Source organism: Cynoglossus semilaevis, chromosome 8 (assembly GCF_000523025.1).
Source record: "Cynoglossus semilaevis isolate Cse_v1.0 chromosome 8, Cse_v1.0, whole genome shotgun sequence".
NCBI classification, from domain to species: domain Eukaryota; kingdom Metazoa; phylum Chordata; class Actinopteri; order Pleuronectiformes; family Cynoglossidae; genus Cynoglossus; species Cynoglossus semilaevis.
In genome coordinates, this window is record NC_024314.1 from 5,941,587 (window position 1) to 5,960,139 (window position 18,553).

Sequence of the window (18,553 nt, forward strand, 5' to 3'; positions counted from 1 at the left end):
AAACAAAAATGTTTATGTTAAAGAAAATATATGATTAGTACATGTGAGCCTGACACAAACATGGAAACAACTTAGGGTGCTGATAAGGAGGAAAACAAAAGAAAATACACAAGTTTCTAATCTGCAAGTATTTAATAGAACAAAACTGAAACAATAAATAAGAAATGTGGATATATAAATATTGCCTTCATTTCCATTGACAGTGCTTAGACAAATGAGCAACAGCAGTAAGAAAACAGCCTTAGGAAAGAGAAGCTTCAATGACACCAAAGTAAAAAGAAAAACAGAAAAGAGCAGAAACCAGAGGCACAGACGTGGACGCACGCTGAAACCAAACTGAGGACGTTTCTGTTTTTAACATGTCTTCAGTTTGGTTCAGCAAAGAGTTGTTGCGTCCACACCTGCGAGAAACAAAGGCCTTAGCTGCAAATACGTTGTCAGATATGTATATGAAGTAAACTTCAGTACGAGGCTCATACTGTAACTGTCCAGCACTGTAACAGTCTCACTGTGATGTGTTTAAGGCTCTGTACAAACTCTTCTAAAGGTCACAGCCAGTTTACAGCTTTGTGAGAAGGTCCTTTTATCTGTAGAGGGGACATTAAACATTCAACATTAAATTAAACCTGTAAGGACAGCGTCTGACCGAGGTCGCCTTTGAAGGTTAGGTCCACTCTGTCTCTGCACCAGTTTATGTCTATGCCCAGTGTCCTCCAAACAGAAGTCAAAGCTCTGCCTGTTGTTCATATCGTTACCTTCCGGCAGCTCTAAAGACCCTTCAGAGACGAGACCTTCTTCTTCCGAGCTGCCAGCATCTCGTAGAACGGGTCTTTGCTGATAGCAGCTCTGTGTGGTGGAGCAGAAAGAAGGTTAGATGGACATTTTTCCAGGTAAATGTAAGAGCTATTTTTGTAACAAATGCACTTTGGGTGTCAGGGTGCACTGCAGTAGCTTTTGGACTAATATGTGCTTGGAGGTATATTTGTGTCTGTGTGCTGCCAGAATATGGTATGTTTCACATTAGACTTCCATGTGACTCTAACTGTGAACTTATTAAAAACATCCAACACAAACATTTGGTTTATCAAATCAATGGTCTACAGCCAGCAGGATAAACAGCAGCAAGTTGCATCAGACAGATATACAGTAGTACTGCAGTAGTCTGCACTGAATAAACTTTAGTGTAAAAGTAACCTCAGCAGCTGTTAATAAGAACAGGTGTAGTCCTTTCTGCAGGACAAACAGACTCACTTGATGCTGTTCATCCACTCGTCCTTCTCCTCTGTGGTCGGAGCAGAGATTCTGTAAACGGTGTGGTTTCCTTCCACCACACGGCCGTCTGCCTCCGTCTTACACGCCTTAATCACCTGATCTTTGTGGTTGGGGATGAAGAGCTCAAAACAGTTCTGATGAAAGAGTGGCAAATATGTGAGGAGTCAGATTCTGTCATGTTTAGGACAGGTACAGTTCTCACGAAAACAGCATTTTGTAGTGCAACACTATATTTCATCACAGTGTGAGGACTGAATTAGTAACTTATAGTCTTATAGGTTGACACACACACATGGTCTATCGCTTTGTTATGACTCGGTGCACATCAGAATGAAAATCAATGCAATGACTCAAAATGCTGAAACAAATATATGAGTATTCATGTAAATGAACTACAGAAATGTCAAAACTGGAATATTTGCATATTCCTAAAGGACTTCTTTTCTGCTTGGCAAACATTTGTATTCTTCCACGACAGTAAAGCACTTATGCGCAGTAACAAGTTTGAAATTTAAATGCCAGAGCTGTGGCTTTGATGTCCGCTGTGACGTCACATGTTAACTGTTTACCGTTAATCGCCGTTACGAACGGACCACAGTTGCGATAGAAAACAGCAACAACAACAAGCACAACAACACTCGTCACCTCTCAATATGCCTGGGTTTGAGGTGCGGTGGGAAACTTTGGAGGCTTTAAGAAATTCAGCCAAGGGTAAAATCACCTTCGACCCGTACTGGGCCAGGAGAGGCGAGGACATCATGGCCGGTTACAGAGAGCCCACAACCGTCTCCTCGCCCGGCGAAGTCGAGCTGCTGCGTCCCGGCGGATATACCGAGGTGTCAGAGGGCACGTGCCCAGGATTGAACGTAAACACTGCCGCCTCCGATCATGACATGAACGAGATTCAAAGCGGACCGTCCACGGGGTCGCCGCCAAACTCCGCAGATGTCCGTGGAGTTGTCAACACTACACCCAGGACACTCGCCTCTTCGCCGTTCAGGGTTGCTGCGGTATCCAGGAGCATGATGGAGTTTGAAAAAGAGCGGCGAGCAAAGGCAGAGATGATGCTGGGCAGACAGCCGGCAGCTGAGAGTCTAGGGCCGGAGACGCTCATGGACGAACAGCAGCGACAGAATGTCCAGAATTTTAGGGACCAAACTAGGGCTCCGTGTAAAAGAAAACAAAGTGAAATGCCCCAGCAGAGAGAGAAGATGGTCAAACTGGAGGTGATACAGGCAGAGCTGTCGTGGCTGGTGTCAGCCAATCAGAGTTCCTGTCTCCTGGACACCACAAACACGGAAGTCCTGCCATTTAGACCTACTGAGGAGTCTGAAAACATCCCCTCAACTAGCTTCAGCTCCTCCAACACCTATGGTCACCAACAGCATTCTAGAATATCAGAGGTGGTCCAGGAGACCACAGACAGAGACTACCCCAGTGCAGCTGACATGACTGGGCTTGATCTGCATGAGGTAAATACCACAGGGGTTCAACATGAAACGATAGAGGAATCAGAGAGGAATGACTTGCACACACATGCTAAAGAAAACACTTTGGCCTGGTCTCAGGAACTGCAGGAATCAGCTGCTCACTTCACACAGTCCTTCAGAGAACTTTCGTCCCCAAAAGATGCCACCACAAAGTTGTTGAAAACAGAACTTCAAAAAGCAGCAACCATCCCAATCAGTCAAATTGCCAGAAACTCTGGATCACAGCTCAGAGAACTCTTTGACAAGCTGGACAATCTGCTGTCAGGAAAGGAGGTGGTAACCGGCGGGAGGTGGGTGTCAACCACCCAGCATCCTCAGGGGCTCAACTTTGTCAGCTACAAACTGGCTGAGAAGTTCGTCAAACAGGGAGAAGAGGAGGTGGCGCTGCACCACGAGGCTGCGTTCCCCATTGCTGCTGTGGCCTGTGGCGTGTGGGAGCGTCATCCTCAGGTAGGAACTCTCATTCTTGCTCATCTCCATAAGAAATGTCCATTTGCAGTCCCACATTATCCTGAGCGGCCTGAGGGGACATCAGCAGAGGACTATCAGAGGATGCTTGGCTACCGTGTGTACGACTCTGGGGTGGAAAGTCAGGACTGCTTCTTGAAGAGGATGTCCGGAATGATTCGTCTGTATGCTGCCATTATGCAGCTTCAGTGGCCTGACGGCTCCACCCACAAATCACTTCATCATGGTTTGGACCAAGGATGGCGCTGGTTGGCTCAGATGCTCAACATGGAACCTCAGCTTGAAATCACAGCAACATTGCTGTTGGACTTCCTGGAAGTTTGTGGGAATGCTTTGATGAAACAGTATCAGAACCAGTTCTGGAAACTTCTCCTCCTTCTGAGAGAAGATTACCTTACCAAGATTGAAGCAGTGACCAGCAGTGAATACAAAGGTTCTGTTGTTAGACTGAAAAAGTTCATAGAGACGTCACTGCAGAGCCAACAGATTAGCCCACCCAAAGGTCAGCTCAGCTGCAACTTCTGGAGGTCATGAGGAAAACCCTGGCATTCTAATAGGAACTTTACTGTTTCCAGAATAGTACAGTATATGCTTCACCCTTTTTAAATGTATATAGAAAAGAATACACGTAGAGATGAAAAAAACATATGGAAATGTCTATACAGTAATCCCTCACTATTTCACGGTTCATCTTTTGCAGGTTCACGACTTTGCAGGTTTTTGAAAACTGTGGAAATTTAGTTCTCACGGCAGGCCTTGGAACCTATCTCTATCTCGAATTTTTCAATAGAATTTCTGTATCTTTTTCTGTTCCATGTTAAAATAAGTGAGTATACATTTATTAAAATGAAAGAGTTTATGTTTCTCTCTGTCATGCATCAACACTGAACTTCAAAAAACTGCAGAAAAATGTATCAGAAAGAACAAACTTTTTTTTTACCGGTTTCTTGGAGTCATCCACTTCTCTTATACTTAAATTTTCCAAAGGAATAATTCCTCTGGGTTCTTTATCCTTAGAAAAAGCAGAGATTGCCCATTAATTAGACCTTTAGTTCGAAGTAAAGCTGAAATGTAGTGTTTCTACTTCATTATGCAGTAAAACAGGAGTAACTTACAGTGGTGTATTCAAAGTAATAAAGACAGTTGTCAGTGAGAATGAACCATCGTCTTTTCCAGGTCTTAACTCGTCCACCTGAGGAGATTGTGCAGAACGCCAAAGAAATAAAAGTTCAGATACAGATGGTGAAAACCAAGGTTAAAATGTATGTCAGTGGCCAGGATCAGAAAGCCAGAAAGTTAGAAGCTGAGGCGAGACACCTAAATTAGCTCTTTTCATTATGCACAATGTTAAACTTGGAGTAGCCATGACCTGTTTTTAATCTGACAGAAGCTGTAAAGAGCAGACAGTGGGGTGAAAACAAGCGGCAACAGTGCAGCTCCCAAGCCAAGCAGAACAGTGAGTAAATTCTGGAGAGATTTAGAGTACATACCTCCTGTAGTTATAACCCATGAAACAAAAACAAACAAAAAAAGATTGTCAGCACACGTTTACTGCACCAAAATCACATTATCATTATTAATTTTTCATCAGATTGTTCATACAACTTGGGTCCACCAGAGGGCGGTCTAACTAAATGGATGGTGTTCAAACAGTCAGTATTGATGTACACACCAAGTTTCAGGAGCCATCCCTCTCTGTCTGGATTAAAGAAAGTGTGTGTGAGGTCGTTCCCATCATCCTCTGGGATCTTAAATGGCTCATTCTTGATGCTTTCATACAGGTTCTAAAAAGGGTAAAGATGACAACAGCATCAATAAAATGATATTAGGTGAAGACGAAGGATGGAAAAGAGTATGAGAGTTATATCTCACCCTGAGCAGATCCTCTGGCAGGTCTCCTCCGTCATTGATTCCTCTGTTCATGGCTGTGAATCTCTGTACAGAGGGCTTATCCTTCACGTTTGGGTTATGGAGACTTGTGTTCAACATGATCACGGCGAACGACAACACGTAACAGGTATCTGTCAAAAGATGTGACAAAAACTTTAAAAAAAAACTAGAAATCCAATCTGTGCCCAGAGAAAAAGAACAAATGGATTTAGGTTTCAGTTGCTACAGTCTGGAAGAATGGCTTTACAGCAGCCTTGCATATGAGGCAGGTGTGCTAACCGCTACACTATGGAACCACATAAAAGCAGATACAACAATTGATCTTAGCCAAAAGGCTGAGAAGCGACGCAAATTTTAGGAAGAAAAGTACTTCGAATTGTGAAGCAATTTCTGGCATTTTAGTTTTCCTAAAATAGTGTTAACACTAATAATATTATTGAAAGAGTTAGTTGTAATACAACAGAAGTATACAAAGTATTCAAAGTCAAAGGTGCTAGAATAAAGTACACATGTTTATAAAGTAATGGTACCTTTCCTTAATTTAACAGACTTTTATCATTTCTGTACTTGCATAAAATTTCTCATTTCCTCTGGATCCAGCACACTCTCCTGTACCTGTGCTCTGAAACACTCCTGGGTTACAGTGACAGTACCGCTGGGCGAAGGCCTCCATCATTCGGTCGATCTTCTGAGCTTCGCCCGGCAGCCTGAAGCTCCAAAGGAACTGTCGAAGGGCCTGAACCAGGTTCAGGTCTGTGAACTCATGCAACTCCAGAAAGGCGTGTAAGACCTCGATGTTGAAGTCATCTCTGCACAAAGGAGTGAAAAAAAAGAGCCCCACCCAAAAAGAAGGACATAAAGGAGGAGGGAGAAGTAAACAGAAAAAGAGGACACAGCTCGTTTTGGTTCATTCAGTCCGCAGCTGCTACAGATGAATTAAATTAGAAAATTCAGATGATAACAGAATGTTGGATAATCAGTTAAATTGCCATGATTCCAGACTACTACTGATAATAATACTAATGTGGTGTTAATCCCTACACATGTGAAGGTATTTTCATTTCTATCAAACACAAAATATTGTTTATTATTTTTAAAAACTAATTAATCTTTATACTTCAGTACAGTATTTATCAAAACAAGATAACCTCTGACCTCTCCCCCAGGTAGTCCCCAATGGCCGTTTTATTAAGCCCCTCCCCCTTGTAGAGAAACTTGGCAATGTCATCACTGGTGTTTTTCAGTAGTGCACTGTCCACCAAAAATCGAATTCCCTTCGAGGACAAACAAAACAACAACGTGTTAATGTCATAAAAAATACAAAATTGAATAAAGGAATGTTGAATGTTGAACAGACTTTGGCATGATGTTGAAATAAACAACAATATCAACAATAAAATTCAACAATAAACTCCTTCACCTTCTTTGGATCCATATTGAACTTTTTTCGGCCCATGGCCATCTGTTTATTCCTCTGCATGCTTTTCCTGGAAACCAGAAGCAAAAAGAAATCCTCATCGACTGCTGTCTTACCACTCCTGTGGTGGTCATGTCATCAACGATCTTGAATACTGATTGGAATATTTGATCAATTTATCAGTCAAAAATTAAATGTATACAAAATGATGAGCTTCATCAGTAATTGGAATGAAGACGATACAGTCCTAATAAAGAGTTAATATTTGTCAATGAACCTCAGGACATGATTTTGCTGACAGACTTCATCAATGCCTTTGCCCTAAAAGATTACAGATCAGACAGAATGCTAATTTGTCCAGACAGCAGAATGCACAGATTACATGTTAATGAAAAACAAATGTTGGACTGCAGTCCTTATTCCCACAGGGAATTAAACTGGCACAGATATTCCTCAGCCAGCAGATTTGTCATTTGGTCAGTGTCCCAGCTTTCAAATCAGTGGATTGCAGCCTCCTACACAGAATATAAACAGACATGATTATCAAGAGACACTTTACCTCTCTTCAGAAAGGCCCAGGTTTTCAATCTCATTGGTCACCTCTGCTATCTCATCCTTCAGTCTCTGCAACAGACAAAGAGGAGCTAAATGAGGAGAGGGATCAAATAGAAAGTATAGCTAACAGAGACATGAGTGATATTAGTGTGAAGTCTGATTCTAGCTTTGAAGATGCCAAGTATAAATAGTGACTGAAGAAGCTTTGTATTATTATTATTAAGAATCAATCAGATGGGATGAAATGAACCAGGGGAACTCAGCAGCAGCCTGATCACACTCTCACTCAGTCCAGCTCTTATGTGGAGCGGCCTTCAGCACCTGTTCTGGGGTCAGAGTTGACCACCCTTCTCGTCTACCCCTCTCTCACCACTTCTACTGACTTTACTCTCCTCTGCTGACCTACATTCATCAGTCTTCTCCCCTCTGGCGCCCTACCCTGTCTGTATGAGAGATATTCGGGAATAGGATCAAAGAATTGGACCAGCTGAGCTCAGATGATCCCAGGCCAAGGTTTTAGAGGTAGGAAAGGAGAAAAAGTCTAAAACAGATGTAAAAGACAAGTCCAGCAGAAAAGATGATGGTCTATGGAAGAAATAAAAGAGAGACAGAAGTAGACAAAGCAGCTGTTCCACATGAGAGTTATGATCATAAACAGTGGTATGACTCAGACCTTGGCATCTTGTCTTTTAACGTTCTACCCAAATGCAACAAATGGTGAACAGTTCTCATGCAACCCGTGTAATAAAACTGATGCTCTGTTGGATCTTAAGGAGTGACAGTCCAAATTAGATTTTTATGCCTAATATATATTACTATCAGTTTGTCAGGAGGAGGTTTGGCAAAATAAATGAATTAATAAGCCACTAACCTGCTTGGAATCTTCAGAAGAGCACAAGGGAGGCTCTGCAACCAATTGAAACTAATGCAGCTAACTGTCCCCTCTATGCCATAAGTCATTCTTTCAGCACGACAATCCCCAACACACACTTACACTGTCCTGAGAAACAGACACTGATTGGAAGCATGTGAGCATATGAAAAAGTGTTTTGTTTCTAGGAGAATATAGGTTCTCTTCTTGTTTATATTCATATGGTTTAGCCTGGCGTCTCTGTTGTTGTTCTGTTTCAGCTGAGCTGTTTCCATTTATCCATACATGTAAAACAGCAGGTGGAGAACACCATGTATCCTATCATCACCAAAGAAAAATAAGAAACAACTGCCTGGGTTTCAGTCTGAATCTCATTTCCATGGTAACAACTTCACATAAATACTGGATCCATTACTGGAATAATTCACGGTTCATTACCCATTTGGCCCGCTGAGTAAGATAAGGACGGGGATTAAGGAGGGGGGAAAAAAACCCTGAACCAGAGTCATGTCCACCAGTACACCCTGTCAATCTACGTTGGCACATTTCCTCCCTGGAGTAAGGTTTTTGATTGTTTTTGTGTCTGTTCGGAATGTATGAAAATACTCAGTGTGTACAAGAGAAAGTAAAATGAGTAAATCCTGTTATACGTCCACTGTCCACTGACTCAGCTTTACCCTTTTGTTGTGGTGAACAAACATCTTGATGGGAGAAAAAAACCAAAACAAATCAATAATAACACCATGTTGTGACTAAGCTCAGTGAAGCTCCGTGGGGTAAACTGAGGGGGGGACTCCCCTGTCCACTCAAACTGAGACAGCTGCAGGACACACTTATACAGTAAACTGTAGATAAATATATATGCACCCCGACACAGAATGGAATTATCCGTCTCCTAGGAGTATGGTATTACTTCTGTGCTCAAACTATTTACAACCCAACTGTCTTATAACACACACACACACACACACACACACACACAGTTAAACTAAAAGCAACTGGTCCAGACAGAGAGGGAAACAGTCTGTACAATAAGACAAAGGAAAGAAAAGAAAGCCTGAACAATCGCAGGAAACAATGGCTTCTCAGCTTCTGTGTGTTTTCCTGTGAGATCTGGTTGTTTTCTGTGGTTTAACTGACAAAAAAACCCCAGACTCCATAAAGAGATCATTTAAGTCCACCTAAAATAAATCAACAAATAATTAGGTCAGTACATATGCAGTAAACTGGAAGATGGTGTTATACACTGTAGATGGCTCTGTGGCAAATGTAATGACATACAATGTATGTGTGTGTTAAATAAATAAATTGCCACCTTACAGATAACTCTAAAAAAAAATAAAAAAATAACATTTTTCACACAAAAACTGCACAAATTACTAGGAAAGTGGTGACAAAGATTTTTTTTTCTTTTTCTGTTGCCTAAAAAAGTAACCATAAGTAGCCATGGCAGAATTGATTGCCTATGCTCCTAAGTGGCTGCTGCCACTACAGCCTTTAGATAGCTCTGTTTATAACCACAGGGATCATGAATCCTTTGACTGCTGTGCTGTTGGAACAGTGTGGTGTACCAGCGAGTACACCATGAGTACAAGTTAAACCCTGAAAGAATTCAACAGGTTTTGTTTGTAGAACTTCAGTTTTCACAATTTAAGGTTAACATACTGATTCCCCTTCGTGTTTAAAAGAGACTTCAGTCAGGTAGAGTCCACTTTGGTCAAATCCTCTCACCCTCACACAGATTCTGGACATGTTTCTAGGACAGTGATTCCCAACCACTGCCGTCAGAGTGTGCCGTGGGAAATGATCCAATGTCACTTATTGGGCTGAAAACCTTTTTTTTTTTTTTTTTTTGCATATAATACTTTTTGCTCATCAAAGCATGAAAGGCAGAACAATTGAATCCTCTTCTTTCCTTGTCTTTTTTCAATTCAAGTCTTTTTTCAATTCAATTTCAATTCAAAAATGCCAGTATATCAGAATTGTCTTCAACTAAACAAGCTGAGATTTTAGTCAGTTATGAGCTCATTTAAACTAGAAGATTATTATATTTCATTACATGCACTTTTTGTGAGATTTCTGTTTGGTGGTGTGCCGTGGGGTTTTTCCTAATGATATATATATGTGCCATGGCTCAAACAAGGTTGGGAGGCACTGTTCTAGGACACATGTAGATGACAGATTTATAGATCTTACTTGTATGTCCTGCAGCAGCTCTTGTTTTCTGCGGCGGATGCTCTCCAGCTCCTGTCTCTCCTCTGGAGTCAGGTCATCAGGCACTGAGGACGCAAAGGAGAAGGACACATATGTCTCAGATAAAATCACAGAGGCCAAAACACACACATCCACACACCAGGGTCTCTATGGAAACACATCACAGCTTCTGTGAATAACTGGGTAAGGTTATGAAGTTATACCAGTAAATTAACTGGTCACATCAAACCCGTTCATTGACCGGTTTGGTATGAAAACTGCAGCCTGTATTAGAATATGTTTGATATCTCACTCCAAACTAGTGAAGTTCCACCCTTCAAACCAAACTGTCACGACCAAGCGTGTTTTGTGATAGAACAGAAGTTCATGTGCCCACACACGCATATCTGCCGAGGCATGATAAGCAGAGGAGGAAAATGTACAGTTGGTATATCTGACAGTATATGGCTTTTCTTATGAAAACAGTAAAAATAAAAAAGGAAATAAAGGGAATGATAACAAATAAGATTGTGAAAAATGAGGAGGCTAAACTGCCATTTTGACATTCTGTGACTAATTATTATCACACACCACCCCTCTGCAATGTCAGCTGTGACTACTACCTGACACCTCCACTGTGAAATAAAGTCTGTTGTAATGTCTCCTCCTGGAACAATGTAAAATGTTGTACTGGACAAATGAGGCACAACTGAATAGTTTCAACCAATTCACAGAGAACAAGTCAAGCTGGGCTGGGCAGCTGCTGTGTTGTGGCCTCATTAGTGGAGTCACGCTGAGGGACTCATGTGAACTGCTCTCCTACCACCATGACCAAGTCACTCACGTCAACCACTGGAAAAAAAGGCTGCACAGAAAATCCAGGCAGTTATAGTTAGAAACTTTCACTTCAGTCCTCAGGGAGTACTTCAACGCCAGTTTTGAAGTATGTTTAAAGTTTTGCTACTTTGCCAGTGCATGATGCACTAAAGCATCCACACAGGCACCCCACAGGTTCTTTGGGTTGCATATAACCCAAGACTATTTTAAGAATGAGTAATGCTGTGAGCAAGGTTGTTCCAATTTCCATCTGGAGGAATACAGAGAAAACAAGAGAATTATCACGGATGAGTTGTAGTGAACTAACACAAGTCCGTTTCAGAAAAAAGAATCACAGGTGCTACATCTTTGGATACTCATGTGACAAACTAGAAACACACCGACGGTGACCCATTCACACCACTTGCCCAGAGAGAAAGCCCTATGTAGGCCACAGTACCTCCTATTATTATCGTAAGGACAGGAATAACACACAATTGTCAGCAGATGTGAAACCTGCTGTCCTCTCCCTGTAGCTTTTCACTAACAAACACTGTTATTTCTTGTCTTTTTTTATAAAAAAAAACATGTCTTTTTAATGAAAAACAAAAGTCCTCATAGTCAAACAGCTGCTGTGCATACTTCTGAGGTCAGCGAATGTATGTGTTTGTCTGTGTATGTAAGTTGACACCCTGCCACAGTAGTGCTGCAGCTGAACTTTACTGTAACTGTCTGGTTACGCTAATCTACAACACAACATCACCGCCTTTGAGGATGTAATGGAAAAGAAATCTAACCACATTAGTCAATCAGCAGTTAATGGCCACACAGTCTAACTTTCCAGCTTCTCATGAAGTTTCAGTACAAGGCACGGCACACGCACACACACTCATTCAGAGAACTTTGTGCAAAAAGGCTCTTTTGCATAAGCAGTGATGATGACGCACTCACCGCCTACACCTTTCTGTCATTATCTTGACGATCATACCACAAAAAACAGCTCCACCTAAAGTATGCCAGCTCGTGATTGTTTTAGAGGTCAAGCTTCTCACTGCAGCTCCTTGGTATCCACAGAGCTAACACAAGTCACCAGCTTCAGAGTGAATCAGCCTGAAGCTCCATAAGTTCTAATCCTGTGCTGTCAGATCTTGGTGTCCCACTCCCAGCACCGGGGTCCTCCAGTCTCCAACCTTGTTGCCACTTTAATCCTCAGGCACTCTTTTCAAAGAGTAGCAAGGAGAGGAGCCGACAGGCTGCTAAATGACGATGAGGACCAGTGTGTCTGTGAGTGTCTATCAGTGAAGGGGAAACTCTCGACCTCTCCCCCACCCACCCTCGCCACCACCTATATCTGTCCATCTCGACCCCTCCCTCCATTAAGAGTTAGAGTAATCAAACAAACAACCCAATTAGCCTTCTCTGTTAGTTACGTATGTTTCTGAATGAACTCACATTAACGCCAGGAAGGACTGTGGTCTTTCTTACAACCCAAGGCAAAGCTGTTTGGATGTGACCGGCAGATGATCTGTACTTGTAAATATTTCTGTTACAGTGCCTGGCGCCATTCACAAGGCAATAATAGTCCACTTCGGAGGGAACAAGGGTTATAATTGTGTGTTTCTACTGTATGTTCTCTGGCCTGCAGGATGACAGAGTGATATAACCCTGTGGTTATGGTAAACTCCCTGTGACTGATCGCAATCACAAAGCCACAAGGCTCGAATGACAAACCCAGCTGCAGAGGATGAACTGGGCTGAACACAATATACAGAGAAACACAGTTAAGTACTGTTATCTGTTTAAGTATGTTATAATCTGTCAGAGCAAAAAATAACAATGAACCACCCACTCAGGGAAGTGGAGAAAAAAGTATCAGCGGTGTGGTTGGTTCTGGGCATAAATAAGGAAGAAACTCACAGACCAACTGTGCTTTGTCAGCCCAACAAATGCCACACTTTTCTGAAGTCAATGTTACTGAGAAGCTCAGATAGGTCATTGGAAAGAAGAGTTAAATCAGTGGCTACAAAGAAAAAAAAGCTCAAAAAGTGAACACTTCAAGTCAATTGGTGAATTTTGAATTTTTTCTGGCATGTGGACAAAAGAGAGATTTAGTCAATATCATTAAACAGTTTTTCAAATGAAATGACAAGTCATTGTTCAGATTTGAATTTTATATGTCATATCCAGGTCTCAGTGAACCCTAGATGAATGCAGATCTTGTCTCTGTGCCACACCATCCCATTTAGAGTAACTGTTTGGTCATAACTGTATCATACTGCAGGCACTTGTACTGGAACATTTCACTTTGGAGATAATATATTTAAAAGTCACATCCTGTAAGAGGTGGGTGAAACCGTGAGAGGGGAAAACAACACAGCTGTGAGGAAGATGACCTACTGTAACTTCTCTCCATTTTTAAATGAGCCGAAATATTTTTGAGGGCAACTTCTTTTTCGTCGCCAATAAAAAAAAATCGCACTGACTGTATTTATAGACCCATGAACCACGCAGCACTGTTCAACCGGCACAAATCTCCATGAGGTCTGGCTTTAACCCAGATTATTAAGAAAGGCTCCGTTGTGTCAGTTCATAAAGAGTGTGTTAACAAATTAGTCGGAGCACGACATGTTGCCGTTCACACATTTACGTCTAAAAGCCCATTCGACTAGCAGCTACATATAAATATGTTTCTTCTTTGTGCTGAATTGCGTTAGCTGCCTGTAGATGAAGTTACGTTAACTGGTTAGCTTTTTCTACCTAGCCCGTATTAACTGCAACGGGTCAACAAAACTTACCAACGCCGTCTTCAGACTTCAAAACCATCTCTGTACAGCTGTCTCAGAGAAGACCGTGATGTTAAAATGTAAAAGTGACTTTAAAGCCTTCTTTATAACTGAATATTTTGTCAATCTGTCGCCGATACACTGGAGCTTAATGACAACTGTTCACGCAGACAGAGAAACAGCCGGTGCTAGGGGATGATGGTGTGGGCGTGGCTTTATGTGATACAGCCAATCAGTAAACTGATAAGAACACCCATATTTACATATCTGTCTCAAAGTCAAAGTTGTTGGCTCGTGCAGTAAAATTATATCCGAACATGACAGCTTTATTTTTAAGCTTGCTTTACTGTACAAAACAAAATAATTTCTTCAAACTAAAACGATCAATATTAGATTAAATTGAACTTGTTGATAACACACTGAGGCAATTGCTGAAAAAATATTATTCATACTAATATTGAAATGTGAATTATTATTTGAACAGTCCTGTAAATTCAGTTTTAGCTTAAGTCAGTCATTTGTGTTTTCTGAAAACCCACAACTAATTTAACACTTGAGCTGTCACCTTCTGTTTAGATATTACAGTACAATATATCTGTTGACGATCAAAAAGCAGAAGATGGATGTATAAAATAATATGTTTACACTTGTTAAGACCTGAAGTGAAATGTAGAAGTTAACAAAAGAAGAACAAAACTGGCAACAGTAGGAAAACTAAAGACAAAAAAATTACGTCTATGCATTTGCTTCATGTGTACACAGAAAAATAAACACGTATTGTATTTTCTAGGCTATGTCCTTGACTTTTTTCATTATAAAGACAATATGCACCCAACACAATTGCCAACCCAGCAACATGGGTGGGAGGTCAGGGACAAAAAAAGGGGCAAATGATTTAAGGGGCCTCTGGGGTTGGAGGCTAAAATAAATTAGCCTTGGTTTGAAATATTCAAACTATTCAAGAAAGAATTACAATTTTGAAGTTTTAGTAAAGTTATTAACATTTTAAAATTAATTTTCTAATAAAATAACTGGCATTACCCTTTACAATCACTCATGCGATCACACATGCTATCATCTAAAAAAAGAATATGGAAACATTTTGCTTTGTACCAGTCAGTGGCACAGGAAATGAGAGAATGCAAATGTCCTGCTGTGAAAAAGATGATGGTAGTTGTGTGAGTGGATTAAAGAGTATGAATAAAAATATCAGAGAATACGACAGACCTAAATGATAAAAAAAATAGAACAATATTGTGATTAAAAAGATTATAAACTCAATTTCTAGTAGGTGTAACATTTGAGAGGGCTGTGATGATCAAACATTTTCTATTGAACAATAGTAATAAATTCCTTCATTTGGAGCATTTTGATTGCACTTCTAACACTGTGGAACAAAACAATTTTAGTCAATGGGCTGATTGTGTTTCAGTGTGTTTTGACCAAGGCACATTCTTCAGCTTTACTGCCACTCCACCCTGACAATTGGCAACACCATCAGTTTGTCTCCAGTCAAACAGGAAGAGGACACACAATAAAACATGAAGTGAAAATGAGCGGACTGAAATAATATCCTCCACCTGTTGAACTGGGAGAGACATGTTTATCCTGGTGGGTGTGGGGACGGAGGAAGCAGGTCTAATATCAGAGATGGATGGCTTGGAAGGAAGAAGAGAGGAAGGGCAGAGGGAAGGAGAGGCCAAAGGATTGCAGCTGTGTGCTTGAATCAGTGCTTTATTCGGACGCTGGACACACCAAAAACAGGATATAATCAGGCTGAGGCAGTGGAGGAGCTGCTGCAGTTGGACAGCTAAAGCACTTAAATCACATTTAAACACAATGCATTATTGCTTTGCAAGACATTATTGGTCTTCTTCACTTTGTCATAATCTCCGTGTAGGCGTTTTTTATTTTTGTTTTGTGGATGGTAGCAAAAATGAAGATGGTCAGTAAACTGTATTTATTGGTGTACCAGGGTCACTTCCTGTAAAAGCACACACTCGTACTAGCTGATTTGTACTCTTTAAGTTAGAGTTAAAATCTCCCAAATATATTTGAATGTGCAGCACAGGGTCAGAAGGCAGTAGAATCCCACAGCTGTCTGCACAAATCATTTTGAACATCAACACAGACCAAGGATTTCAAAGTTTGCACTGTTGACTGTGGAGCAGTTTCACAAAGTAACAGGAAGCTGGTGTCTACACCACTCTGATGTTAAAAGGGTTCATGAGTGAAAAACATGACACTGCTGCAAAGGCCTAGAGGCACAATAATAAAGAAGAAGAAGAAGAAGAAGAAAGCAGTGGAAATGACATGGGAGAGCAGGGAAACTCCAGACACAGATGGAAAGTGGTGAGAACTGTGAAAGCTAAAGAAGAAAAAACTCCCATGAGTGTTAGGGCTCTCGCAGTATGACACTGGCTCATGAATAAGAACAGTGTGAATTACAGTATAAGAGCAACTGCAAACAGGCAGCAGAGTGGGCCGTGATGGAGATGATGTCACTGTAGAGGAGCATCCTGGAGCAGAGGATGATGATGACGGAGATGATGATGATGGTGATGATGATGATGGTGATGACGATGGTGATGATGATGGTGATGATAATGATGATTGTGGTGGTGATGATGATGATGATGATGATGATGAGGATGATGATGATGATGGTGATGATGATGATGGTGATGACGGTGATGATGATGATGATGATGATGATGGTGATGGTGGTGGTGATGATGATGATGATGATGATGATGATGGTGATGACGATGGTGATGATGATGGTGATGATAATGATGATTGTGGTGGTGATGATGATGATGATAAATATAAATTTACATATTTATAAAAAAATAAAGCCTTACATCTCCCACAACCACACCATCCTAAGCGTGTGTGACTCATGTGTGTACATGGCCACAGAAATGTCAAAAACACAGTGTGGTGCGCACACACATGCACTGTATCCACAAATCACCAAGGCAACTGAACACTGGCAACTCTTGGTGCCAGTGTTGCTCTCTGCATTTCAGTGTGTTCACCTGTCATTTAGTACAAGTATAGACAATTATGAGCAGAGCCAAGACAGCACAATCCCATCATAGACCTGTGGTGTGAACAAACAGAGCCAGGAGCACTCGACATCAGAGGTAATTCTTTTTTAAGGGGCTTTAATTTTTATCTTCAGCCCTCACTGTCTCCTTTTAAAGGTCTCTTTGGCAACAGCAGTGACTTCAACACACACTGGTCTAACTTCTTTTACACAGAAACGCTGCCTACCACTTTATGTTTTATTTAAAGTAGCAGAGCCATTTACTGTAACTTGTGTGAATATTCTATATATATAATCTCTAGATTAGGTGTGAAAAGCACACACACCTCCCATGTGTTTGGCCTGCTGGTATAAATATGTTTTCATGGGTTTATGTACAAACTTACAGATCAATAGTAACACAGCTTGGATTATAGATAAAACAGATGCTTAAGGATTGTAACTGTGTGTTAGTTAAACACTGTAAATGATGCTAAAAATAGCATGCAATTATTTGTAAATCCAAAATATCCTAAAAGTGAAACTACATTTTTGTGTATAGTCTAATACTTTTTACAACGTGACAAAAAGTGCTTGGTGTTAGCATACGTGACTTAGCTACAGAGGACAGCCCATACATGGAGAATACCTGAATGGTGAACCATTTTGGTCAAACACTAACAATCATCTGATCATCATCATGATGTGGTGTTTTTTATCTGATCTGATGAACAACACATCATACCTGAAACTCACAGTAGTCTGTCAACAAGGCCAAATGTATCAACCTTAGAGCTGAGACCTGGTTCTGAACTCAAGTGCAACAAAACAATGTATAGATTGTATTTGTACTAAATGGTCCATCTGCAAAATACCTGTACCTGACACAGTAAAATACATGTTTCAATTGTTTTTGTTTAATAAAGAAGTAAGCTGGAGTCAACATGAGACAGAGGTGACACAGACGTAAACGAGGAATCTTTTTTTTTTTACTATTCAAGTTTAAAATATATTCAATTTCAATAAATGTATCCTAGCAATATGGTTTGAGGTAAAATATTGTATTACTGCAAAATGAAGAATGCACAAAGAAAAATCCTATAAACAACTTGACAAAAAAACAAAACAACAAACAAGTAGGAAGACGACTGCACTCACCTGTGGCTGCTGAAGGCTGTTCTGAAGGACAGAAAAATGCCTGTAGACTGGAAACACACAGCTCACTGACCGTCCCCATCACAGCACCCTCCACTAATGTTGGAGATGACAGTGATACTCCGACATCTCTGTGAGATACTGATCCTCAGGTCAGCATCACACATCACATCAGACGGAGAGAAGCTGAATGAGCCGCAGTTCTCCCTCCTCCCACAGCCACCAGACTCTGACAGACTCAAAACACTCTCTCCCTCTCTCTCTGCTCGCTCTCTCTCCTCCCTTATCCATCAGTTCACACTTGACCTCACCCCGGGCTCACACACCTCACACTTCCACACAGAATTGAAGTGGTTCAATAACAATGCCCGTTGCTGGGTTGAACAGGAGAGAGAAACACACACACACACACACACTCATTTACTCGTGTCAACATAACTATGAGCGGTTGTTGAAGTATTCTTGTTGACAAATGTGAAAACACACGTACACAATCCTGAGTCCTCCTACTAATACAGTACACCTACACACGTATTTGAGTTTACAGTCTCCAGAACTGAGTTCAGCAGAGAGACAAACAACAGTGATACTTTATATTATTCCATATTTTAC

General features: G+C 41.0%; 2 protein-coding genes across 4 annotated transcripts; one reads left to right on the top strand and one right to left on the bottom strand.

Annotated features, from left to right (window-relative positions):
- Window positions 1-113: 113 nt before the first annotated feature.
- Window positions 114-18,168, bottom strand: cyth1b (cytohesin 1b). 3 transcript variants are annotated; one of them, XM_017034374.2, is made up of 12 exons: window positions 17,945-18,168; window positions 10,160-10,242; window positions 7,097-7,161; window positions 6,541-6,607; window positions 6,276-6,394; window positions 5,736-5,929; window positions 5,103-5,251; window positions 4,902-5,014; window positions 4,346-4,424; window positions 4,171-4,242; window positions 1,252-1,406; window positions 114-846 (listed from the first exon to the last, which is right to left on the bottom strand). In XM_017034374.2, exons 1-12 carry the CDS (start codon window positions 18,021-18,023, stop codon window positions 768-770), a joined length of 1,254 nt encoding a protein of 417 aa, XP_016889863.1. In that variant the 5' UTR covers window positions 18,024-18,168; the 3' UTR covers window positions 114-767. The 3 variants fall into 3 exon arrangements, with proteins under 3 accessions (XP_016889863.1, XP_008312512.1, XP_024913213.1); XM_008314290.3 differs by lacking the exon at window positions 17,945-18,168 and adding an exon at window positions 13,768-13,956; XM_025057445.1 differs by lacking the exon at window positions 17,945-18,168 and adding an exon at window positions 11,924-12,264.
- LOC103381772 (nucleoporin GLE1-like) lies at window positions 1,413-4,114 on the top strand. Its single transcript, XM_025057444.1, has one exon. The coding sequence runs from the start codon at window positions 1,926-1,928 to the stop codon at window positions 3,762-3,764; it is 1,839 nt and encodes a 612-aa protein (XP_024913212.1). The 5' UTR covers window positions 1,413-1,925; the 3' UTR covers window positions 3,765-4,114.
- Window positions 18,169-18,553: the final 385 nt, after the last annotated feature.